Source organism: Manacus vitellinus, unplaced genomic scaffold (genome assembly GCF_001715985.3).
Source record: "Manacus vitellinus isolate BGI_N305 unplaced genomic scaffold, ASM171598v3 scaffold_31_pilon, whole genome shotgun sequence".
Taxonomy (NCBI): Eukaryota; Metazoa; Chordata; class Aves; order Passeriformes; family Pipridae; genus Manacus; species Manacus vitellinus.
In genome coordinates, this window is record NW_021940379.1 from 8,969,951 (window position 1) to 8,995,894 (window position 25,944).

Genomic DNA, 25,944 nt, shown 5'->3' on the forward strand with positions numbered 1-25,944 from the left:
TAGCAGGATTCTGGCATTCATGTGATAAGATGAAGGCTGTAGAATGCAATTTTAATTTGTGAGGAATGAGCTTTTCATTATTTTTGCTTTGAAACATAGGGTTAATGAGCATGTAGCAAGGCTCCATAGTTTAGCACCATTACTACAGTTCATCCAATTTAGAGGGAGAAAAAGAAATAAAAGGGAAGTGGAATTAGCACAAGAAAATTATACAGATGTGGGAATGACAGCTGAATGCTTAGTGTGAAATTTCCCTTCAAGGTTCATGCACATCCTCAAGGGATGGAGCATTTTGAAATGATTAGCTCTTCACATAGTAAAGCCTTCTTCCTTGCAGTCATGGCAACGACTCAGGAGCTCCCCTCTTTTCCCATCTCCTGTACCTTGGCAACAGGAATGCTGCAGGTTTTTAATCTATTCCTGTTTGGCTCTTCAGCTGCCCAGTTCAGCTTCTGAGTTTAGGTAACTTGCAAATGTAATTACCCACTGTTACTAATGAGAAAGGAGAGCTGCAAACTGGGAAATCAGCTGGGGACATGGCTTACTGTCACCCCTCAGGCCTTAGGATGCTGCAGGAGGGATGAATTTTGTCTTGTTTGGAGTCACCCTTGATGGCCCAATGGAACCTGGAATTGGCTTGGTTAATAACTAAGAGTGGAACAAGGTAAAATCTGCAGTTATCCTAGAAATCTGTTGTAAGCAGTCAGGGTTTTTTCTGTTTGGCTTTGGTTTTCTAAATTGTACATTCCTTTCTTTAGCATTTTCCCTGTGTCCATGATCTCACAGTTTCCTGTCAGTTATGTTTGCACAGTCATTCTTAGAAGCAATCTCTCTTTAACTCTGAAATTTGTCTGGACCCAGTAACTGGTAGAATGGTGGTGTTTCCATGTGGAGTTACCTGCTAAGTGTGTTGGCTAAATGGAGACTTAAGCCTACTCAGAAAACCATTGGGCTGTGGCCCCATTAAATAGACATATCTGTGAGTCATGTTAAGACTACCACTGCATACCCCTGGCAAGATATTGCAGTAGATGTAAAACATGGTGTTTTTCTGTCAGTAGTTTTCAGATCAGGTTGACAAGGTGGCGTTTTTCCCTTGACTTTCTTATATGTAAGTTGAAGTCATAGTCAGCACACTAAAATAATTTCAGCCATTTCCTGCTTCATGTAAAAGGAACAGAGAGGAAGTTAGCTGTTACTGTTGAGGGCAGTTTGAGAACTGACCAGAACAAGAACAGCCAGAATTAAAAAGATAGCCCGGAGCACACAGCCAGTACTGAGGGAACAGAAACCTGCACTGCCTCCTGCACTCCTGCATTTCCAGGGCCTGGACCATCCATCCCCTCCTTCTGCAGAAATGGTATGGGACAGGTGGGGGGGAGGAAGTTTCTGAAGAAGCAGACAGCTTTATATTCAGAGACTGTGGGTCTGACATCTTCCACGAGATCTTAAATAACAAAGTCAGGTTTGTTTATATATATTTGTCATCAGTCTTTGTATTTGGAACAAAGACTTCAAAGACTGGCCTTGTTTGTATGGTCAGTGCAGAATGTAACTTCATTACTGAGATCTGCACCTTCCCATAAACCTCAAGCCTTTTTCTCCTGCTTTGGGCAGGACAGTGCTTTAAAAAATCCCTGAAATATGCTTGGCAGTGTGAGATTTGGCAAGAACATTAACTGCTTTGAATAAATCAGATCATCTGAGCCAGATATTCTAGATCTACTGCATGACTGAAACTGGGGTTTATTACTGACTGAATGCAGACCTATTTTTTTGTGTCTACTAAAAAGCACTCTAAAAGGTAATGGTAATGTTGCTAAGGAGCTGCTTACCTGCCAGATGTATCTGTGTGATGCATGAGGTGACCATGGGAACCAATTTGGTGACAATAATTGAAAGAAAACCTTGCAGTGAAATGATTATTCCATGTATACTAAATGTTTCTGCAGTTGCATTCAAAAAGCTTGTTTGTGGGAAAGAGTGTAATAGCTAGAAATCCATTTAGAGAGAAGGGTCAGCATAGGTCCTGCATAAAAAATACATTACTAGAGCTAGTTTTTTTGATGTATATTTTACAAATCGTGTTTTGAAAATAAATAGGAAATCTGTATGGGCTTATCAACTTTGTGCAAATTTAAAATGGTTTGCTGTGTATTCCTTGGGGGTTCAGTCTTTTGCCTCATTTCATTTTTTGTAAAAAATTAATTACAGGTTGCTGTATTCCCCCCCGAGAACTTATTAACTATGTCTCTCTCTCTGAAGAGTGCTTGGCTCTCATGAGATAAAGTGCCTTAGGCTAAAAGCTGCTGATTCCATTTCCGATTCATGAAGAATTTTTTTAACTTATTTTTATCCTTACTGACACTTTTCACGAGTGATAACCAATAGCACTACATTGGGATCAAGGCTGTGATGATCTCCTCTGATAAAGGAAGTGTGTGCTGCACAGGTGATTCTTCAGGGGTTGAATTTTACTTGAAGGGTTAAGTACAAAGATTGTTTTAAAGCATATGTGCTGAATTCAAAGGGAATATTTTCAAATTTACTATAAGCATTACAATGGTAGGAAAACCTCATGTTGCTTGATATCTTTTGTTGGATATAGTTACTTAAAAGTTGCCCTCAGGATGCCACCAAAATACATGTCCTGAACACATGTTTCTGCCCTAAAGCCATTATGGTACCGTTCCCATTTAACTCAGGAGTGAATTGTGCAGGAAATCTGAAATAATGGCTGGTGTAAGATTGCATTAGAATTTGCTTCCTTTTTCAGTTATGGCCCAGCTGACAACTGTCATCTATATCTGTGTAGAGTAATTAAGAAGGAATCATTATAAAGAATTTATAATGGTAGGTAGACTTTGGATAATTAAGAGACATTTCAGTGCAAATAAAGAGGGGTGAGAATGATTGTGTTTCAGATGAGAAAATACAGAAAGTTGAAGTTCTGTAGGGTTCCACATGAATACTTTTATGGATTGGCTTATCAACAGACAGATTATTTCACCTGTAAATGACTGCACCCAGCCTGGCCGTGGTCTCTTTGCTCTGAAGTCACTGCAGGTTGTGTGGCTCAGTCTCAGTGTCTGGCAGCTCTCAGAGCAGGAATGGTGTCACAGCTCTCAGAGCAGGAATGGTGTCACAGCTCTCAGAGCAGGAATGGTGTCACACAGCTCTCAGAGCAGGAATGGTGTCACAGCTCTCAGAGCAGGAATGGTGTCACAGCTCACACCAGCAATAGTGTCACAGCTCTCACACCAGGATTGGTGTCACAGCTCTCACACCAGGAGTGGTGTCACAGCTCTCACACCAGGAGTGGTGTCACAACTCTCACACCAGGAGTGGTGTCACAGCTCTCACACCAGCAGTGGTGTCACAGCTCTCACACCAGCAGTGGTGTCACAGCTCTCAGACCAGCAGTGGTGTCACAGCTCTCAGAGCAGGATTGGTGTCACACCAGTGCAAAGTGAAGACAAGGCTTGTGTGTGTTCATTTACAGCCCTGCTGGGGCTTTGCTTGCCAGCACACAAGACAGTAAGGGTATTTTTAAGGCCTGTAACAACTCAAATTTAGATGTATTCTTTTGTAAAACTGGAATAGATGTATGCTCATAATCCACAGTGGGGCTGGAAAACGTGTCCAAGTGTAGAAAACAGGCTGTTTCTCTACTTGTATTTGAGCATCTGAAGGTATTTTAGTATTGCAGAGAAGAGAATTCATACAATTACAATGGAAGGATACTTAGGTAGACAGTTAAGTTTTTCAGAAGGTACTGTTTGAATGCCATGGCTCATAAATTCAAATAAATAACTTTAATTTGCTCTGTAAAAGTGAATTAGAAGTTGGCAATATATTTAGCATAATTTCTTTTTATTTAGAGTTTTGAAAACAAGTTGTCTTTTTTAATTTTCCTGTGTTCCAGTGATTTGAATCAGTCCCATTTTTACTTCCAAGTGGTGAAGAGGACCAAATGCTTCCCTCCCAGTTAGCTTCAATATGCTCTCAGTGGAGCAGAGAAGTCAGGTTCTTTCTTACTCTGGGAAATGAGCTTTTTGCAGTGCTAGAAATCCCCCTTTGGAACAGGATTGTAATGCACTGCTGGAATTAAGTTACTTGGAAGTCTCTGAGTTTACCTGCTTTCACCATCATGATATCAACAGGGAGCTCCAGTTATGTGATTTACTATTCAACACTTCTTTGTGCTAATTGGAAGGTCTGGGTTTGATTTATTTAACACAGTGTGTTTCTCTCCAGTGTACTTTAAAAGAGCATATATTATAGAGATTTTCTGTAGACAGACTCCATCCTCTTCAAGTCCTGCATGATTGTTTCTTTGTAAGGCACAAATGAAAAGTGATTCTTGTAAACAGCATAGTCACTAATTGATTGTCCAAAGGTCTTGCTTAATTAAAACTTCTTTTTGTCTTCCAGACACCCCGAACATGTGAAAATTTTATCAAATTGTGCAAGAAGAACTATTATGATGGAACAATTTTTCACCGATCGATTCGGAATTTTGTGGTGAGTATTGAAAAAATCCTGTCTCATCCACCCAACATGTGATGATCTCAAAAGATACATTTACTTATTTCAGCTTTAGGTTCTTCCATGTTCGACAGCTTGAAATAGGTGTATATTAAATGTACCATCAGAACTAGGATTGTCCTGATTTACTCAGTGTGCACTTACTAGTGTTACTAACAATTGTCTCTGGCTCATGTTGTCACTTGGAGCATCACTGCATTGCTTTGGCTGTTCCAGACAAAGCCTTTAGGAGTCACTGCCTTGGCAAGGCTCTTGTTATCTTCCCTGAGCTGTGGGTGGGTTGTTGATGAACAGAAGGAGAGAAAGAGAGAGGGAAATGCTAATTTGGATAAGTAATACTGTGGCCTGTTGGAATCCCATTCAGATGAAACTTTAGAGAGCAGCTGAATTTCTGTTTCAGGTTGTGGTGCTTGGATACTGTCCAGTCATCCTTTCCTGAGCGTACTCCAGCACTGGGTGCTCAGGCTTTCTTTGGGAAGGGGTTAAAGAGCACCTTGTCTTCCAGAACATTGTCTTTGGTAATGGAAGATCTCTATTTGTATAGTTACAGTCCAGGCAGTCTGGGATACAGTAGCTGCCCTGTAAGTTCCTTTCAGAAGAATTAACAACTTGATCCTGAAGGCAGAGCACATCTTTCAGGGAACATCACTGGATGTTACATTCCATCCTGTCATCCTACAAAAAGCTTTTTTTCTTTTGACAGCACTGTGTATCTCAGTTCATAGTTAAACTCACAGCTAAAATTGTGCTTGTGTGCTGCTAGTGTGAAACTGGCCATGGCACACTCCCTCCCCTGGCATTAGAATGTGGAATATTATTTTTGTAGATCCTGCATGTGCAGTGATTAATGCATGTGATAAATGTTGTTGCTGAAAGATTGGTTTCACATGAGGATTTTTTCTACTGCAGATAGTGAGGGGGATACAGGAAAATACAGATTCAGATACAAAAAATATACCATATTCTTTCATTTCTTGCCTTCCCTCATGTGGAGGGTTGGTGGCAAAATGTAAAGCCTTTTTTGTTCCAAAAGCAGTGCATCATCAGTTAAAAAGCAGGTTATGACCCAGCACATAATAGAAAGGATGATCTGGTTAACCCATTTGAGACTGGTTATTTTCCCTGTTTACCCACAAGAGACGTATTATTTTTATAAAACTGTCATTCTGCTCTTGGATAAGCAACATAAGGGGCGACAGCCAGCTGATAAAAGCAGCTCCAAATAAATAGTAATGGTTTTCTTTTTGCTGACTTGTCAACATGACACAGTATAGAAGGAAGAAAATCAAGGAACATTGGCTTTTATGGTTTGTATTTAATGTCTTTCACATGGATACCTATGTAACATTGATTTAATTTTAATTCTGCAGATCCAAGGAGGTGATCCTACTGGGACAGGAACAGGTAAGGTTGGCTTTGAATAAGTAAACTGTTTTCACTTCATGTGCTGTGTTGTTACATTTATTTCCAGACAGTTTGTAGATTAAAATTCTCTAGATGCTGTTACATGGTACATTGTGTTTACTTTAAAGGAGAGGTTTTATTGATATATGTTTATGACCATGTTACCATGTTCAGAATTTCATTTGATGAACTCTCAAGTCTAAAGCTCAGAAACTCTTCCATGCAGAATTTTTGTTGGATTTTTGCTTCCTTTTTATTTCAGAAAATAAATAAATGAAAATTATAATGATTTTGCAGCTGGCCTTCCTGGTCAAAGAACAAAGGAAGAAACACATTCATGCAAAGTTGCTTTCAAATTCAGCATTAATGAAATACTTGAGACCTGTCTCAGAATTGGTGAATGGCCAGGTACCATCTGTTCTCCCAGCTAGTTGCCTTGTAAAGCCCAAGCTGCTGTTTTTCTAACTTTTAAGGATCACTGTTAGTAAATTCTTCTGCTTGTTCTTCCTCCCTTAGCTGGAGATCTGGTAACAGTCATGTCAGGAATGGTCAGGAGACAGAGCAGCTGAAAGGTCCTCATTGCCCACCACAGGAGAGATGCCTCGTAATATCTCCAGTTGCTGCTATAAATTTGCTCATTTTCCACTTTACCCTTTTATCTCCCCACTTGTGGATGTCACCAGTGTCCCCAGCTCCCTGCCTGGTCCTGGGGGGCTCTGTGCATCTTTGTTCCAGTTCATAAATGTGTCATATGCAAGCACTGTGTTCTTCTGTGTGTGCTCACAGGTCATCTAGAAGAGCCCTTGTTGTAGCTGGTAAATACTTTAGCTCTATTTACTGTGTAAATAATGTCAGTGTGAGTTGCCCAACAGCTCTTCTTACAGTGTATGTGATAATCAACCCTTGCAAGATATGAGACTAGTTAAAGATTCAGTGTTTGGATGGCAAAAGCCCATTAACAAGAATTGTTGCCATCTCTGCTTGGACTGTCAAAATAAATGCAATTTGAGTTTTTATAAGGAAAGTTTTGGTTCAAATCCCAAAAGACATAATTAGGAACATCTTTTAAAATGAGAAATTAAGGAGGTGTCAGGAGACAGGAGAGATTTAATAGGTTGACTCAGACACCTCTCACCCTTGCAGGGTGGAGTTCAGATCCTGCTGTGGAATCAAAATGAACTTTCTGGTGTCATTCCTGTCTCTGTTTGTGCAAATGGTCAGAAGTGCTGTAAGACAGCACAATTAACAGTTGGCAGAGGACTGGCAGCGCTGCTGCACTGAAGGTCAAGACTCAGCTCTACTGGCAAAGCCAGTAGGAAGTGAAATGCAAAAATCCTCCTACATATACATTTTAAAAAAAAAGAAAGTCTAATGACCTCTAGTCTTTTCCATCTTGTTTTCCTCTGTGTCGTTCTTAATTAAATAGGAATATATTGCAGGCGAGATGTCTTGCAAACATCTGTCAGGACTGTTAAAGTTCTAATAAAATGAACAGTGTATGCTCAAATGGACATGAGTGTTGCAAATTTTTAGAGACTGACTGCAGTTATGATAGAGTCCAAACAGTACAAATGTCTTTTTTGCAACGGAATAGTTTTTATTTCTTGAAGACAGTTGAATTTTAGGTATCTTTATTTAATCACTTCTCGAATATGATAATATCACAAGAAAATCTAAATGGACAGCGTGGTGGGCTGCTGGATTGCTCTTGAGCTGTCATGCCTGTGTGTTTAATACTTTCTTAAATGAAGCTGCTTAGACAGTTCACAGAGTGCAAGCAGTCTGTCAGGATTTGTTCCTGACTACCTGATAGATCCAGGGCACTTGACTGGGAGGCAGAAATTTCACTGGTGTGTGTCGAGCTGTAAGAAGGTGGCCAGACCTGAGGGCCTGTCTGGCTTGATGTTCTCTCCTTGATATTGTCTCCACAAGAGCACAGCCAGAGGAAGGTGCAGCTCAGCAGCAGAGCTGGAGCCTGGCAGATGCAGTGATGCCCTCCTGGGCTCCCCTGCTCTGAAAGGGTTGGTCCATTGGTTTGTGCCTCGTTAATGTGATCACAGGCATTCATGTTAGGAAAGCTTTGGAGTAAAGCACTGGGATTCAGTACTTTGTACCTTTTTTACCTGGGTCCTCTATGTTATTTGCAGGATAAATTCTCTTTTTTATTTCATTTGGCAGCTGGAAAGAATTTCAGTATTTCTTCGATTCACTGTTTCTTAGAAGGAAAAAAAAAAGATGCATCTTTGAAGGCTAAAAAGACCATAAGATTTAGTGGTCTTTAGAAGTAAATAACTTGACTTCTGTAATATCAGAGAAGCATATGAGAGTAGAACAGGGCTTTCTTCCCAGATACTTCAGTTGGCAGTTGGGAGGACTATGTGGAGGTTACCCTTTAAATGTCAATATTTTAAACTGTTTCTGTTAGGCCTTTTGTAGGAAGACTTCAGAAAAAACAGCATACTTTTTTTCTCCTTCCACACAGAACCTTCTGCCTTAACTGATGGTCTCTGGCTAAGAGGTTTGGGATTTTTTTTTGCCTGGGTTTTTTTTAAAAAAACCACCTTTTCCAAACTGATACAGGGAAGGTACGTTAAGCCTGTATATATTTTTCTTCTTCTGTTTATTCAATTATTCCCGTTCATTAGTTCAGGAACTAAAACAGACTTGTTCAAGTATCTTCCCACCATTTGGTTTCTGTCATCTGACATTCATCTCATGTTCAGCAGCAGGTGTCAGGTTTATGGTTGCAATACCCAGATGCTCAGATGATCACCTGCTCCATTGCCAGCTAAGGCCAGGACTGTTCATCTTCTGGGTGGGTTTGAACACACTCAGTACTACATGACATAAGGTTATGAGTCACACAGACTGCAACTGTGCTCTCAGCTCACCTGGATTAAGTGTGCTTGTGTTTTGGAAGCACTTCACAGAGGCCACAAATGCCAAGCTGGTGGTCACTGACCATCCTCTTCCATGGCTGCTCTGGCTGAACAGCCCTCTCTGTAAGCAGCTCTGATCCCTACTTTGTTCTTTGTTATTCAGCTCCCAATGTCCTTTATGAGTCTCTTTTGGGCTGTCATAAAAGTAACCATGACCCAGCAGGAGTGTGAAGGACAACTGATTCCTGGTACTGAGCAGTTGACCTTGGGATGGAGGAGGGTGGGAATTAGCCTTGTGGTATCCAGGAGTTGAGATACCACCCTGGGAAAGGAGTGGGGAATAGTTTCCCTGTAGCACAGCTGGCAGACTTGCACTGCCAGAGTAGTCAGATACACAGTTCTGACACTGATTTTGAGGACCAGGCTTATTTTCTACAGCCTTCAACTTAATGTTTCATAAGACCACTGGGAGAAATTTTATTGTGCAGCAGCAGCTTATTTCTTTTCTAACAAAATAACCACCCATAGAGGCAGTATTCAAAGCAATAAGCTGAGTCATGGTCATTCTTTGTAATGATTTATTATTTGAAAATGAATTTTAGATTTGTGACGTATCTCTTTTCCTACCGTTCATAACAACTAAGTGGTTGAACACTGTGAGTAATTCTAACTCATGGTCGTGCAAGTGGAGCAGCTGCTCTGTATTTTCAGTGTTCCAAATAATAGAAGAAAATTTGCATGTAGGAAAAATAGGTTTAATATCCTAACCCTTTTGTATGAAAAAGGGGAAACTATATGCAAAGCATTACATTTTCAAAGCAGCACAGGCATTTTTCAGCCACTGTGACTTGCAACCTGTTGGAAGATCTCATGAATCAGCCTGTGTGTGCCTCTGTCCTTTTATGGATCCTGGAGGGCACAAAGGAGGCCTAAAACAGCTGTAAAAGTCCCAAGATAAAATACCACTGGGAAATGGGAATTGCATTTTAGTTGGCAGCAAGAGCTCCTCTGAAATGTCAATAGCAAAGGGCTGTGGACAAACTCGGTCAATGCAATGTGATGTCCTAACAAAGCAAGTTCCTAAACTGTGTCAGTTGTAGAACCCCTATTCATGCCTGACTGAAGCTCAGCAAATGGGCAAGAGCAAGCCTTTTTTATCCAGAATATACTCCTTTTACATTGCAGCCCCTCTGCAAATCCTGTCACAGGTATGTGGGGTTCAGAGTACCATGTCTTCTGAGCTGAGAGGAGAGAAGCACTTGCTGCCTGAGCTGAGGCTTTCATATTTGCAAAATGATTCCAGAATCTCACTTGGAAAGCTCTACAGAAGTGTCAGATGTTATTATGTACCTCGTTGTTCCAAATGACAAGAAGAAAATTACAGAAAGTAAGCCATCATTTTTGTGAATCAGAGCCCTCCCACTTCCTTACCACTGCTTAGCAATTTTTATACCAGAAAAAGGAAGGATTTATTTAAAATCACAACTGTCATGAATGATGATTCCCAGCCCACACCTGGCTTTTGGAATGCTACATCTCTGAAGCTTTAGGTGCATCTCTCAGCTTTTTGCAACAAAGTTGTACAAATTCTGTGATTTTACCTCATAAAATTTTTGAAAATACCTTTAGTAGAAACAAAAACTACCAAAGAGTAATCTGGTTTAGTTCAAAAGATAATCTGAAAATGTGGCTTTTTTCTAGAGAGTGGCTTAATGTGTGATTGCTTCAGATGTCAGTTCAGATCTGTTCACCTGTTCACTGTCAGCACAAGATGCAGCTACGAGACTGAGTAACTAACCACACTTCAGCACAAGCTATTTTAGGTACATTAAGTATATTAAGTACAAGTATCTTGCCACTCTGGATAGCCATGGAAATTATTAATATTTTTTAAGAGTTGCGTGGTCTGTCTTGTTTCATCTCTGTGTGAGAATGAGTTAAACGCCTCTTTAATTTAAGAGAAGGGTTTTTTTAGTGAAAAACGTGGAATTGTTTCCCAACTTCCTTCAGATTTGAACCTGGGGTATCTGAGTAGGCATGTGATTTTTGTTCTACTGAATTGTACAAAAGCTCTTTCTGGCTCCTGAAGACTGTGACGTTGAACACGTTAAATGCTGTTGAAGGCCAGTGTGTTGCTGTGGCTGCTCTCAAGCACATTTCCAGCTTCGTGCACGCAGGAGATCCCCGTGGGGGGTGTAAGTACTCCCAGCACCAGTCCAGCCAGTGGCAGTACCTGTTGGGGCCATGGCTGCTGCCATGAGAACTCCTCTGATCTTCAGCACAGAAGCCCCCTGAATTTTTTTCCAGCACTTTTTGTAATAGGATCTCAGAAACATTTGCAAGTCCGGTAGGCACCACAGATAATCTAGTGCCCAGCAGATAATCTTATCAGGAGTAAGCTGAGAGGAAGGTGAGGTGAGGGGCAGTGCTGCCAGCTGGGCATCCAACACCCAGAGGAAATTCTTGTTTTCTGTGGGCTTTGCTTGTAGGTGCTGCATCAGTGTTGGGCTGAGGGGTTTGCTGTGTCCTGACTCCGTGTCTGCTCAGCAGTGATCCGGGTGTGCTCGGAGGAAGATTTGGGGAATATAAGGAGGAGCCTCCTCTCTTTCTGGCACATTCTGGGAGTGTAACATGAGAGGGCAGGAGCCAGACACTGCAATGCTCCCACCTCCCCTGTCTGCATCCATCCTGCTTTCAGGAAACTAAGAAAATGGCACAGCCACACCTCCCAACTGCGTTGAGATTAAACGCAGTCAAATCTGCTAGATACTTCCCAACACCTCATAAATATTATTATTAGGTTTGGAGGCTGTGAGTGATTTTCCCAAGGTTACACTGAGATCTAAAATGTAAGAATGTGAAATCCCTGTTGAAGCCCCCCTAGCTGAGCATTAGGCACTGTGCTGCCATGGCACTAGACTGATGAGGGGTCTGCACTTAAATCTTCACAGGGAAAGTAATGCTGAGTTTCAGTAAGTAAAAAAATACATGTGTGCAACTTACCATCTTCTGGCTTGCTCGGTGTAGTCCTGCTTCAAGCAGATACTTGAAACCTGGAACAATTCCAGAGGTTAGCAGGAGTTTGACAAAAAGCACGTTCAGGCTATTTGGGATTTTCCTTTTTTTTTCTTTAAAAAAAAAAGGAAAATCCCAAAGTATTCTCCTTAAATAAAAAAAAGTATTCTCTTTAAATTATTAAAAAAACTGAAACAAACCAACAGCAAAATCCCCAGGCCATGCCTGCACTGCTGTCTGAGTGCCTTTGCAGTGTCTCCACCACCCTTTGCCAGTCTGTGCTGCCTGGTCTCCACAGACACTTCAGCTCTGTCCTTCAGAGGACGTCTGGCCTTTTAGGCACATTCTGCACAGGCCATTCCCTGTTCTTGCTGCAGCTCCTGGGCAGTCAGAATTAGCCTAGCAAACAGCTGTATGGCAGACAGAGAGGGAAGCAGGGGCTGGAACTCATGCTGTAACTATCTGCTAAAATATTAGCCCTTACCTGCAGAGAACTGGGATGCACACACATGAGATTAATTCTGACCTGTAGTGCATGATCCAAAATGAAATGATACAAAAATAAATATTCCAAAACCTAAAGATCATGGCTCATTACTCCTGTCTGCAGGCTCTTGGGTCTGGTTGGTTGTTGTGCCAGAAAGAGAGAGCAGTCTCTGTCATTCACAATTTTTCTCTTTCCTTTTGAATAATTTTTCTGACTGGTGAAGGCTTTAGGCTTGATTCCACTCTCTTTCAGCAGGCTGACAAAGCTGTAATTCCAGCATGGAATTACATTCCCTGCATACTGGAAGCATTTGAAGGGTGTAGTGGACTCACAGGTTTGGCCAATTGCTGCTGTGTCCCATCTCAACAGGCTGTGCTCATGTCCTGTATCCTCTGAAAACTTCAGCCAGCACAAACTCCTCTAGAGCTGGCTGCAGCTGGACCATGTGCTTGTCATCCACTACTGGAAAAGACTGACATATGGGATCAAGCTGATATAATTTAGCCAATCTTAAAATATTCAATAGCCAAGGGTTGTGGAAGTAATCACTCCTCTACCCCTGATTACAGAAAATCCCTACAGGGTTTGTCCCCTTTTGACACCTCTTGTCAAGTTGCAGAGCAGGCAACACTCAACTCTATTAATAAATCTTTTGAACATGATTAATTGGGTTTTTAAGCGGGTCAGTTTCTTCCAAAATCTCACTTATTCAGTTCCACTCTCAGCTGTCCAGATGTGATGCCTTGTTTTCATGGTATCATCTGAAACTCTTTTCTCATTTAATGCACTCTTGTGAGTTTTTTGGATGAGGTTTTCAGTAGGAGGCTGTTCCCTTCCTTGGTTTTATTTGCTCTTGCCTGTGCAGCCGTGTCATCAAACTGCTTCTGTGTGTTCCATGTGCAAATGGCCACTGAGCAGCACAGATCCTTTACTGACCTCCTGCTGCACCAGTGATACACTTACTCCAGAGGATTCTTGAGCCTGTTTTGCAGATGGACCAGTCATGCCGTCTGTTTGGATAGTTTTGTTTGTTTTATTTTTAATACTGTCCTAAGGTGAAATATTTTTCATGGTTTGTCAAACAGGATTATGGATTTGACTGTAAAACTATGACTCAGCCTTCGTTTTTCTTATTAAGAATGATCCTGGTGGAAAGTGCAAATGAAAATGTCAGATCTGTCATAAATAATGTAAAAATGACAGCCAGGGGGAGAGCTCTGCCAGACCCTCTTTCTGTCCACAGTCACAGAAATCAGTTTTGGAGGGCTGCGACTGGGGTTTGTGCAGTTTTGTCATCCTTTTGACTTCATTGCATTTAAGTGCTCACATCATCCAGGTATCTAGTCCAAATATCTAATTTATGCCTGTTATTTTGGAGGACCATGTGTCATCATTCCTGATTGTTTAGCTGGAAATCAAGCATTTGAGCTTATAGCTCCTGTGCTTAGTTGATTCTATGAATGCATTTCATCTCCCTGATATTTTATTTCTGGAAGCAATGCTATATCCAGGGTGCAATTAAACTAGTAATTCTTTGCTCTGGGTTTTGTCAGAAAGCCAATTTTAAAGATTTAATGTCTCAAAGGAGAAAAATGATGGTGGACCAGCAGTAAAAAATGAAATCCTTGACAGTTCTTCAGCACAGGACACATAAGGCTGTTGATAAGCAGTGTGCTCTGTTGCAGCTGATAGTGTGAGGCACAGAATTTTGTTGCCAGTTGCAAACATCAGATTTCAAGGTCGAGCTCAAATACTGGCCTAGTGATAGGGGTGAGGTAACAGTGTATGACACAGGTAGTGATCCAGGTGCTGGAAACCTTGAGTTTAATGTCAGTGCCTGTTACAAAACACAGTGGGGAACTAATGAAAACAAACATTATTCTTCTGTCGTCTTTTCTCTTTTAAGGAGGAGAATCTTACTGGGGAAAACCTTTCAAAGATGAATTCAAGCCCAATTTGTCCCACACAGGACGTGGTGTTCTTAGTATGGCAAATTCAGGACCCAATACAAACAAATCACAGTTGTAAGTAGTCACTTGCTTTTTATGCTTTATTGTTTCCCTCTGGACATTGTGTCTTACTCTGTTAAGAAAACAAATGACATTTTATGAGCTACTCTTTAAAATTCGGTCAAGTGAAATATTCTGTCGGGTGCTGCATGTTCCAGTCAGGGCTACAGCTGCTCCTACCAATCTAAGAGCAAAGTGAAGCATGGCAATAAGACCCAGAGATCTATTATATCATCAGTAATTTGTCTTTTCCGGTTTTATGATTTGAAGTTTTTGTTTGTTTTTGTCAGTGTCCCCCCAGTGTTACCCCTGTAAGATCATATCTATTCACTCTGTTTAAATTTAGCCCTGTATTGAACTTTTTGAAAGGGCTTAATGAAATGAAACATACACTCTATGAAAATGTTACTTCTTTTTAGTCACCTGATAAAGAACAGTTCTGCTCTTTTGAAATGTTTAAACCCAGACATGGCAAAGTGCACAATCTGGGATTGATAATAACTTGTTTTTCAATGTACAAAAGCAGATTGAGGACTAAAATGAGGAAAAAATGCATAAAAAAGCAGAAAGTAACACCAAGGAAATGTAAAGATGCTGAAGTTGTAATAGCCTTGTTTGTGTGTAACATTAATATGGGTGTTTGCCTGCCATCCTTTGAAAATGTCTCTTTGAGCCAGCTATTTATTGGTTGCTCCAAAGTTGTTCTTTTATCGGGAGCAGCAGGAGAGTGAGAGAATGTGTGTGTGTGTGTGTACAATACTGTGCCTTGGGACTGGAGAGGAAGGGAGGGGGTTCGTGGTGTTGGTCTTCATGATAGTAAATGTTATTATGGCTTATAAACTCTGCAGCAGTGTGGTTTGCTTTAATTCAACACAAGTGCTTGTCTCAGGGCCTTTAATAGGCTTACTCGCATTCTTAAGGCTAAGCACGTGTTGGGCAGTTTGCAGGATCAAGTTGCTGTACAACTTATTTTGGATTTGAATGTTGTTGCCAGCACTCAGGTGCTAAATTATGGGAGAGCAGAGACTTATTTCTTCTTTTCTTTAAAAAAAAAAAAAAAAGAAGCAGGGATTCTAGAAACAGAAGTTACAGAGATCATGAGTGATGTGCCATATTGAGTCACATTTGCTGCTGTAAATGTGATTGTATGTTCTCCTAAAATTTGCAAATGTAATATGAAATTCCTTTATATGTAAGTCCTTAAGAGACTCCAGCTGCCCATATTTATAAAGCTTCCTGGGCATCACTGAGACACTTCTGACAAATGCTGTGGCCTTGGGAACTGCTGAATAGCTTTCCCCATAGGTGACAGGCAGTGCAGGACAGAGGGAGCTGTGTCCCCTCTGCAAGGTGATGCTTCAGTAATGCTCAAGACCTCTCCTCTGGGATCATCCCAAATTAATTCTGTTATCCTTAATTTTATTTTGACTGGCAGTAATGAATTAGAAGCTTTCTCTGTATATTTGCTACTGCTCAGATTTCTTTTTATTACAATGCTACGTAACTGACCACATGATGTATTTAAGTATTGGATATCCAGGAATAAAGTGGTGCCCTGTGTAGGAGTTTGCATCCTGTACAGCCTCTCAGTGCTTTCCTCCCTGTCTTAGTAGATTGTCTGGCACATTACAACCCCTCCTATTTGCAATCATATAACTTCCTGAGGCAGTTGCTTATATGGAAAAGTGTTTTTGGAATGCTTATATATTTTTAGCTGTCTCTTATGTGGTGCAACAGATGGGGACAGGGAGGAGAGCCAGCACTGCATGTCCAGCCAAGACGGGCCATTGTGGTCTGCAGAGCTCAGTGTGGAAACCTCTGTCTCACACACTTGTAGGCCAAGTTTTCCAAAGAAGCATCAAGCTTTAGAGAGAGGTTTTAGTAGTAAAGATTGCTTTGGATTTGTAATTTAGTTCCCATGATAAAGTCTAAGAATACAGCCTCCAAAATTAAAAGTCCAGTTAATTAAAAATCCAAGCTTCACAGGTTTTCATTACTTTGGACACTTTGAAGTATTATTCTGGGGTATTTGTGTCTGAAGCACAAGTTTGCTCTTTGTCCAGAGGAGAAATGGATCACCAACAGGCCAACTGAAGGGAAGTGCAAAAAGTAAATATCCAAAAAAATAAAAATTTCCACTGGCAGAGACTGTTGTGCCATGTAACTGTCTGCTGGATGCAGCTCCTTGTCATGCACGTCTCCCTGCCTTGCATGAGCTTCCCAGAGCCTGCGTGGCCAAGGAGGCAGATGCTCAGATTAATCTTGGACTTGGTGCAAGGCCCCATGGTTGGAATATTCTTTAGGGATAAAGGTGTAAAAGTGAGAAGTCAAAACTCCAGAAATCCAGGATGAAACCCCCAAAACTGAGGAGTTGAAGGATGTTTTGTCAGCAGGCCTCCCAGAGAGGAGCCAGAGAGGGAGGGGGGCTTGTTTTCCTCCAAGAGCTTTTCCATAAACTTTCTGGTTTTAAGCATTCCTGGCTGTTGTTGAGGGTCAGTGCGACAATATGGTAACTGTTATGTCTTTATTCTTTCCAGCTTCATCACATTCCGCTCTTGTGCGTATCTGGACAAGAAGCACACAGTTTTTGGAAGGTAAGTGAAGGATATGGGCAACAGTACAGCAGATGTGCTCTCCTGTGTGTCTGAAGCCTAAGGAGAAGAATCTGGTGACTCTTGTAATTGAACTGGAGCCAAATCCTAGCTTACAGTGCAGTTCTTCTGGGCATGAGTAGGTGGCCAACATGGCATCAGTGCCAGTCATCAGACCCTGCCTTTTTTCCTCCTTCCATCCCTGTAAGTTGCCTTACTTCCCTGGAGGGTGGCCCTCCAGGAGTCATGAACACAGGAATGAACCGTATTAATATTTGTGCATGGTAATTGCTGGGACACAGGAGATTACCTCTTCAATACTGCTTCATCCTCTTATAGGCCATCAACTGGAAAATTAGTCATGACAGGACTACTCTTCATCATGGCATAGAACATAGAGCTTCTGCATAGATTAGGTCTTTTGGTCCATTTTGTTCTTTTTTGTCCTTTTCTTTTATTCCTGACAGTTCTCATTGGTATAAAATCTGTATGTGTGTGTATGTACATACATATGTGTTTATGTACATAAAGATATTACCAATGCCCAAACAGTGAGGGAACTTCATTCCTTATAAAGAAGTCTCTTCTGGAAGTCTTTTCCAGTGAAGCCCTCACATGAGGGCAAAGTTTGTTCTTTGCTTGCTCTGCTGCAGGTACCTGGTATTTACCAAGCCAAGCACAGTGTTCTAAAGCATCCCCAGGAGCAGGAGGAGGGGGAGTGTTGCTGACCTGCTGCACTGGTAGTTCCTGAGAATCTTACAATCTTTTTAAATGGAGATCTGCTTTGTTATTCTTTTCACAGTTTTATCCGTTTGGAAGTCAGCGATTTAAAATAAAACCATGTGCTGTTTACTTTGATTGGATGTCATGCAATTGTGCTGTACAGTGACAGTGATATATATAATCCCATCTTCCCTGCCTGCAAGTTCTTGAGGCAGAAAACGCTTCATTGCATTTGTTTTAGTGCCGTTAGTTCCAATACTGATTCTTCAATAATTGCACCCTTGAAAATGTATTTCTTTTTTTCTTTCTCAGGTGTGTCCTAGAAAAATTCAAAGTTCCCTTGTCATTTGGTGAAAGCAGATAAATAAGGCAAATGCCAACACCAAAAGCTGAGAGCCAGTATATTCTTGGAGGAGTTACCTTACCTAGATCTTGAGACTATTTCACTTAAGCTACACTTTGAGTCCACCTTGCAAAAATCCCTTCAAATCCCATACAGTAATGCTGTTAACCTGAGCTGGCCACCTCATCAAATAGTATTTGGGTTAGGACAGCTCAGCTGAAAAGGTGCCTATTCTTAGTTCTGGATGCAGCCTGGCTTCAGGGAGCACACTGGATAGTCCTGCAGTGTCTTTGCTGTGCTTCCCCAGGGCTCCAGTTTTACCCTAATTCACCAGGAAGGAATCTGGGGAGCAGCTGAGCTCCCTGGGGTGCAGGGAGGGTGCTCCCAAAAGCCTTTGCACCAGCTGATACCTCAAGTACCTTATGAGCAAAATAGCTCAGATGATGTTTCACACTGTACGGTGCCCTTTGGAGAGGAATTACTTCAATCCAAGTAAATCTGGTTAAATGTCTATAGCAGAGATTTTTGCAGTTTTAACAAAGACTGTCTTAATTTGTGAATTGTCTTTGTTACTGCAGAAATCTGAGCTTAGGTGCCAGAATAAAGAAGTGGTGCTGCTTTCCCAGCACTGCAAATATTTTTAGCTGAAATATAATGGAAAAACTTTATAAAAAATGTTGGTTTGGAATCATGTTTGGCTCCCTGCATGAAAACTGGGTGACATCTTCCTATGAACACAGAGCAGGTGAATTTTACTCTGGTCTCACTTGCACGTAAATAAAGATTAATTCAAGGAATGTAAAAAATTAAGATACTGGGATATATGTATTCCAATCACTCTATATTAATCTACAAATTGAATTCTTGAATAATCAAATTTACCTAAAAATGTAATATAAAAGGTTGATGTGTGTAGCTCTTAAGATCTATATTCTGTCATCAAAATCCTTCAACTGTTTTTACCTGCATTGTTTTGAAAAGCCATAGAAGAAGATGCCAGAGATTGTACCTCTAGTGAAACTTCAGCTTCAGTTTGCTATTTTAGATCCTGAGTGATTCTGGGATTTGGTGACTGTATCTGATCTTAGACTGTATAGTACAATAATAATGTCTGGGAAGCATATCTAGGAATAATATCTAGGTTTAAGAACAGAATGAACCCATGAAATCAGGATTCTTTGTTTCCATCAATGTTAAATTGGATTGTCTTGATTGGATGCTTACTGGCCTGTTGTGACTTTCATATAGATTTGAGGATTACTTATTTCAGTTAATATAAAACCCTAAATACTCTGATCTGACCTGTACCCTCAGCTATTCCTGTGTGGCTCTGGTTCCTGTTAATGTCACATAGGTATCTTGGAGAGCACAATTTGATCTGTTTGTAAGTTGTATAGAACTTTTCAGCAGGTTTTCCATACTTCAGAGAACAAAAAAGAATGAAAGAGCAACCATTCCCCACTCCTTTCTTTGGTTTTTTTTGATCCTGTGTGGGATGGAACACTGATGGTTTCTTCTCTGGAGCTGTGTCTTATTCATGTCCCCACTGGTTTGAAACACAATTTTTGCATGGGGTCAGATATTAGTGTTGGAGGTTTGGCTGTTGTTTGGAAAACACCCCAGGTGTGGGCCGTGGGGCTGTGAGAGGGGACGTGTCTGGCTTGGGGCAGGGGGATTTTCGAGTCTCAGGAGAAGGGGGCAGCTGGAGGACAGGGCAGGCATCGTGTCATGATTGTGCTGCTCACCATGGCAGTGATGAGGATGGGTGTACTGAAAAGAAAGGAGATAATCTGGCGTGGATGGGGAGCAAAAACAAAGGCAGAGTGTAAGAAGAATGCCTTCCCTTGGAGGCTGCATGAATTTCCTGCTCCAGCAGAGCTGCCTAGATTAAATTAGTAATTACCATTTCTAGTAATTACTATTTCTCCTGACTTAGAGAATGACGTAAAATTAGCATGAAAACTAACTGGTGGTGTTTCTGGGCTTCTAGCTTGCTGGTAAGAGGTTTAATTTAGAAATTCAAATCATGTAAACCAACCAACGTGCATTTGCTCTGCACAGAGTGGATGAGAGGCATTTGCAGGGGCTGAACTGCTGCATGGGGAGGGTCCTGCCTGCTGCTGCCCTGGGCTCTGGGGGGGCTCCTTCTTACCCTTACCTTGCTACAACTGGGAGTTCAGCTGTGCTGTGATCTGCATGAGCTACAGGAACATTACAGCCAAAACAGCAGAGAGGCTCAGATTCCTGTCTGCTATGCTTCATGCAATTTAGATGCAAGCACATCCCATCCATGTTGTTAGTATGTTTTCTTTTTTTCCAGTGTCCTGCAGCTTCTGTGGATCAGAGACCTGCTACATTTACCCTTTATAAGCAGACTTAGAAACAGTCTCTGTCCCTGAGAGCTGTGTAAGTAGAAAAAAGACTGCATATAGATACAGGGAAGTTGTGACAATGACCCATTTCAGTCTACCTTCCACCAACAGTTTACACTTTTTTCAGAAAAAGAAACCCTCAGGAAAAAGTTAAATTGCTTTGTGGATGTTTTTTGGGAGCCTGTTCCAAAGCTGAAGAGGCACATTAAAAAGTGCATGTTTCAAATAATAGTGGAAGGTGTTCAACAGGAGGAGAAAAATGCTTTTGGAATTTTGGGTGAGATTTAGGACAAGCAGAGCACAGTAGACTTGAAAATGAGGTCAAATTGGAGGCATCAGTCAGTAGCTGACATTCACTCAGCTTAGTCTTCTCTTTTCTTCCCTTCTCCCCTTGCCAGATGCTTTTGTGGAAGAGAGTTCTTCCCTTGGATCAGTATCACTCTGTATTAAGTATTCCTTAACCTCTTTAATGCTTTGTACTGCCATTCTGTAGAATGGGGCAGTGAAAGTAACTCTTGTCCTCTAAAGTAATTATCTCCATAAAACAACTGCCAGGTGTTATTCAGTTAGCTGGGTAGGGTTAAATAACAGTGTCTGGTTCCACTTGCAACATTCCCTGTATGGTTTGAATCAGTGAATCCCAATGGCTTCTAAGCTGGAAAACTCATGTTCTTCTTGCTCTTCTGCTTTAGTACAACTGAAGAGTGGAGAAATCGTGTGACAGCAGAAGAACTGATTCTGTGTAGGAGCCTGACCTAATTTTGCCCTGCAGAGTCTGCTCCTCAGACACTGGGATAGGAGGGAAGAGCAAGGTGGGAAGAGAAGCCAGGCCTCCTTTGGAAGCTGTGGCTGTGGTCTCCTGCAGCACACCAGGACTGGGCTGTTGGAGCTGCATGAGGGCTGCTGTCATGTTCAAAACAGTTGTATTGTCTCTGGAGAGGGACCTGTGCCAAAGCAGGGAAGTCCTTGTGTGCCAGGTTCTTCTGTTGAGTCTAGTTTCAAAAAGATTTTTCCAAGTTGTTTGATTTTTTCAGCACCCTGTATTACCATGTCTCACCTGCTAGATTAAGTCCTTATGAGAGATGGAGATATTTTGGCTGCGTTCTTGTTGCACATTGGAATTGCACCCTCCACTGCAGATTGAGTGTGTGCATAGAAGACATTTTGTCCCGGTTGTACGTGTTTGTGCATGTATGTACTGTTCTCTCTGTGTGTATATAAATATATGTTCTCCTTTTTATAAAAATAACCCTAAGGGCAGAATGTGTTTACACATACAGCAATGTTTCTTTCTGGTTTCTGTTTCTAGTTCAAAGCACTTTTTTAAATAGTCCAGACATTGTTGTTTTATCATCCTCTGACCAGGAAACTATCGTCCTGGACTGCTGCCATCCCCAGCACTGCATAAGGCTTGATTCCTATAATTCTTTTCTAAACAAAAGTATGAGAAATAGGTCCCCATGAGGGAGAGGCACTCCTCTCTGGGGGCAGCATTGGCTGGTGTCCAGTGAGACCTTCCCTGGCACATTGCACATGGACAGAGCTTGCTCCAGATATTCCACCTAAACGTCGTGCAAAGACATTGGTGGTGGTTATGAAGCAAGGTTACCAGGTTACATAAAGGAGCCCTGACAGGAAGGAAGATTTTAATAACATATCTAAATGTGAAATGCAAAGATATCCAGTGCTAACTTACCCAGTTTTCAAGAAAACAGAATTGCACGATTAAGGGCAGATTTTTGTTTTCATTCCTATGCTAACAGAAAAAAACCCTAAATGTGCCTACCTTGTCATTCATGCTTAGATGTAATGCAACATTTATCAAGCTCCTCTAAAAATACAAGCTGTCTCAGGGATGCTGAGCTAAATATAGAGTTGAGATCATCCTTTCTCTGTTCAGTGTCTCCTGGAAGCACACAGCAAACTCTCGGTGTCACTGGTTGTTCTAATGTAAATGGTGTCTTGAAGGTGTTACCCTTTCCCCTGTAGCATGTCATCTGAACATCTGTTTAAACCTCACCTAGTCAATGTAGGACAAACCATGTGTGGCACCTTATAAAAGGAACAGAGCCAGAAGCAGGGGAAAACACTAAATTTGTTTCTGCCTTCTCCCTTCCCTGCTGGCTCCCAGCTTGGCAGAAATGACACTGCACGAGACAGGTCAGCACAGGGAACTGTCACTCTCTGTGTCACACATTTAGCACTTGACAAGACTATAAAAGGATATTAGTTGGACTTCTGGAGTCTGCATTTTCTTTTATTGAAAATGATGTACAGAGTTCTTTGAATATTAGAATAATAGTAAGTAATGACTCTCTCTTTAGCAGTTTGGGGTTTTTTTAATGTTTTTATGTACTGATCTAATGGTTTTTTTCTACATATAACTTGTATGGGCTTTTTTCTTGGCAAGATGTCCATGAACTTTTCTTCTTACACTCAAAGTATGTGTTGTGGGACAGGCAAAGAATCCCCAAAACTTCTCTGGTGTGTTTGTTTCCTCATTCTGTGAGGAGCAGTTGCTGTAAGTGATGCCAGTGCAAGGGCTTTGACACATTACATCTCATCAAACTGATTTTAGTGCTGCGATGTAACATCATGAGATTTGACAATAACAACATGTAACGTTTCAAGAGCTTGCATGTACATTGTCTCTCTGCTTAGATCAGGGGAAAGCTTGGAAAAGCCTTTACAGTTTGAGACCTTAAGTTGAAATACTCAGTTTTTTTGCATCCACCGACTGCCTTGATTAGTGTGTAGTTCAGTTTTACAGGATGGGTCATGTTTGCTGTCAGATCTTGTCTTTTTTGGATATTAATTTTTAGTGATGAAACACCAGTTTGATCCTGACAAAGCTCCCAAGTGCTCCCTGAACAAAAGTGACCAGTAGATTATTTCCAGTGCCTCTGGTCAGAGCTCTCTCCTCTCAGCTGGTGGTTTGTATTCAAATCAGGTTTTATTTTTTAGTGGTATTATGGCAGTGTCTAAAGACATTAACCTATATTGAAAGCTGATTGTGCTGACACTGTAATACACACAGAGATACAATCTGTGCAAAATGTTGGAGAATGCAGGGGTGTAAAAAACTAAAAGCAATTTTCCATTTGTGAGACAAGAAGTGAAGAAGGAAAGAGAATTACGTGCTCTGCAGGCATAACAACTTTGTCTTATTCCCCCTTAGCCCTTTACAATCACATCAAAATAGACTGTTTAGGTCATTTACTGATGACCTGTGAATGCCATGTCTGTCACAGCCTTTTAAAACATACAAGTGACAAAATATTCCCAATAAATTTTAATTAGCATAGAGGCTGAAGATCTGGGAGCATCACCAAAATGCATTAGACCTACTGTTGTGGGAGGTCTAGCTATGGGCTAAGGGATTACTCAGTTGAGATTGCCAGTGCATAGCTGATGTGGCCATTTCAAATTATCAGAACCTAATTAAATGAAAACATATGGGCAGATAATGAGTAGAGCTGTTGGCTAGAAAATCCTCCAATATTAAATCAGAAGTTTCCTTTGGGGCAGTTAAAATACAGTGAATATGTCTTAGGCTGGGTGTTAATCACCAGTATTATAAGTGAATCTGATATGGGCCTGGAGGGAGATTTTAAAATTGAGTTTTTGTTATGAACTTTCCAAAGTTCATGCAGGGTCTTCAAGCCCTGTGTGGCCTCCCCCAGTGTGCTCCCTCCAGTCACAGAAGATTGAGGCTGTTCTAGCCTGCATACATGGTTTTTAATTGCTCTCAGAAGCCACAGCCTGAGTGCAGCACATCAGCAGCCCCTGGGGAGTGAGGCTGGAGCAGCACTGAACGTGAGCAAGGACAGCTGTGCTGGGAGGGTGCTGAGGAACCCTCTCTGACCTGCCTGGGCTCATCCTCTGTGATGGGCTCTGTCTTTTTGGGTGTGTTTAGTGCCCGTCCCAGCCCATGGGGTGGCAGTGGGGGCAGTGGGGAGTGGTGTAAAGGTGTATTTCTCCAGGGATCAGGTGAGACTGTGGCAGGTGAGAGCCAGGGGCCTCTCCTGGTGCTGGCTGGGCAGATGCCATGGGCAGGGCTGTGAAACACCTCTGGGAGTGAGATAGCCTGGTACGACTGTAGAAAGATGACTGTGAATACAATGTGTGTTTTGGTTGAGGCAGTGCTTATTTCTGTGATATGAAAGCAGAGTTAGGCGATAAAACACTACATATTCCACCAGTTTGATTTCTTTTTCCCCACCAGTTACATTTAATTTGATTTTCATCTGCCCAGCCCTTGACAGCCTGCCTGTGCTGGTGCTGGAGTCCCAGTAATCCCAGTAAACCCAGCAATCAGGCCTTAAAAGAGCTGCCCCCTGTGAAGGCTGGAGGATTGCCCTGTCCACGGGCCCTCGGTGGCCGGTTCCTGTCCTCACTGCTGAGCTCCCCTGTCCTCATTGCTGAGCTCTCCTGTCCTCACTGCTGAGCCCCCCTGTCCTCACTGCTGAGCCCCCCTGTCCTCATTGCTGAGCCCCCCTCTCCTCATTGCTTGAGCCCCCTGTCCTCATTGCTGAGCTCCCCTCCTCAGTGCTAGCCCCCCTCTCCTCACGCTGAGCTCCCCTCTCCTTCACTGCTGAGCCCCCCATGTCCTCATTGCTGAGCTCCCCTCTCCTCCATTGCTGAGCTCCCTCTCCTTCATTCCTGAGCCCCCCTCTCCTCATTGCTGAGCCCCCCTCTCCTCACTGCTGAGCCCCCCTCTCCTCACTGCTGAGCTCCCCTCTCCTCATTGCTGAGCTCCCCTCTCCTCATTGCTGAGCTCCCGGCCCCAAACTCCTCTGTCTGCAGGAGCAATGCTTTTGGGAATTACAGCTGCTTCTCATTGTCCCACGGCCATCAATAGGAACTGTAGTTTTGTTTCCTGGCCATGTGGCTTGGCTCTCTTAAAACAGATGTTGTCCAGCAACAGCCTGCTTTGCTAATGGATCTGGATCGCTTGGCATCAACAGCCTGTCTTCCTCTTTATTTACTGCTCTTCTAAGAATAGCTGTTTTCAAATAGAATTGGGGATGATGTGAATAAAAGTGTTAAATACCCTGGGACCAAGATCTGATGCCAGCAGGACCCCTCTGGAAATGTACTGACTCAGTGGTTCCTGTTTAAAATTAGATTTTGACACCTGTCAGCCAATTTTTTATTTAATGTATGCTGTGTTCACCTCATATCATTCTGGTTCCTCAATCAGAATATCAGCCGCCCTTCAGAAGTCTGTTCCATGGACACTGTTATCCCTGTTAGCCACATCTGTTGTCTCAGTGACAGAAGGTTGTTTGACAGTCTGTTTTCCACAAAGCCTTGTTGATTGCTGTTACTTATTTCCTTTCTTTCTTAATCATGTCCTGTCTCCACTATTCTATTATTTTGCTGGTATGGATGACAGGATTATAATTATCTGGTTTACCCCATTTATCCCTTCTAAATATGCTTTTCTGGAAGTTTCCCATTGTTCCACACTTTTTTTTTTTGAAAATGAATGTGCAACACTTCAGAAAGGCTTCAGCCTTAAACATTTTCAAGCAAGTATTTAGATATGTTGATTTGAAAAGTGAGAGGCC

The 25,944-nt window shown here is 41.8% G+C and overlaps 1 protein-coding gene across 1 annotated transcript in view; it reads left to right on the forward strand.

Annotated features, from left to right (window-relative positions):
* The window catches only part of PPIL2 (peptidylprolyl isomerase like 2), a 67,024-nt gene that overhangs the window by 36,592 nt on the left and 4,488 nt on the right, over positions 1 to 25,944 (forward strand). The window contains exons 14-17 of the mRNA XM_029961223.1: positions 4,435 to 4,524; positions 5,919 to 5,952; positions 14,240 to 14,357; positions 16,880 to 16,936. Coding sequence (XP_029817083.1) covers positions 4,435 to 4,524; positions 5,919 to 5,952; positions 14,240 to 14,357; positions 16,880 to 16,936 — 299 coding nt within the window. The remainder of the gene's footprint in view (positions 1 to 4,434; positions 4,525 to 5,918; positions 5,953 to 14,239; positions 14,358 to 16,879; positions 16,937 to 25,944) is intronic.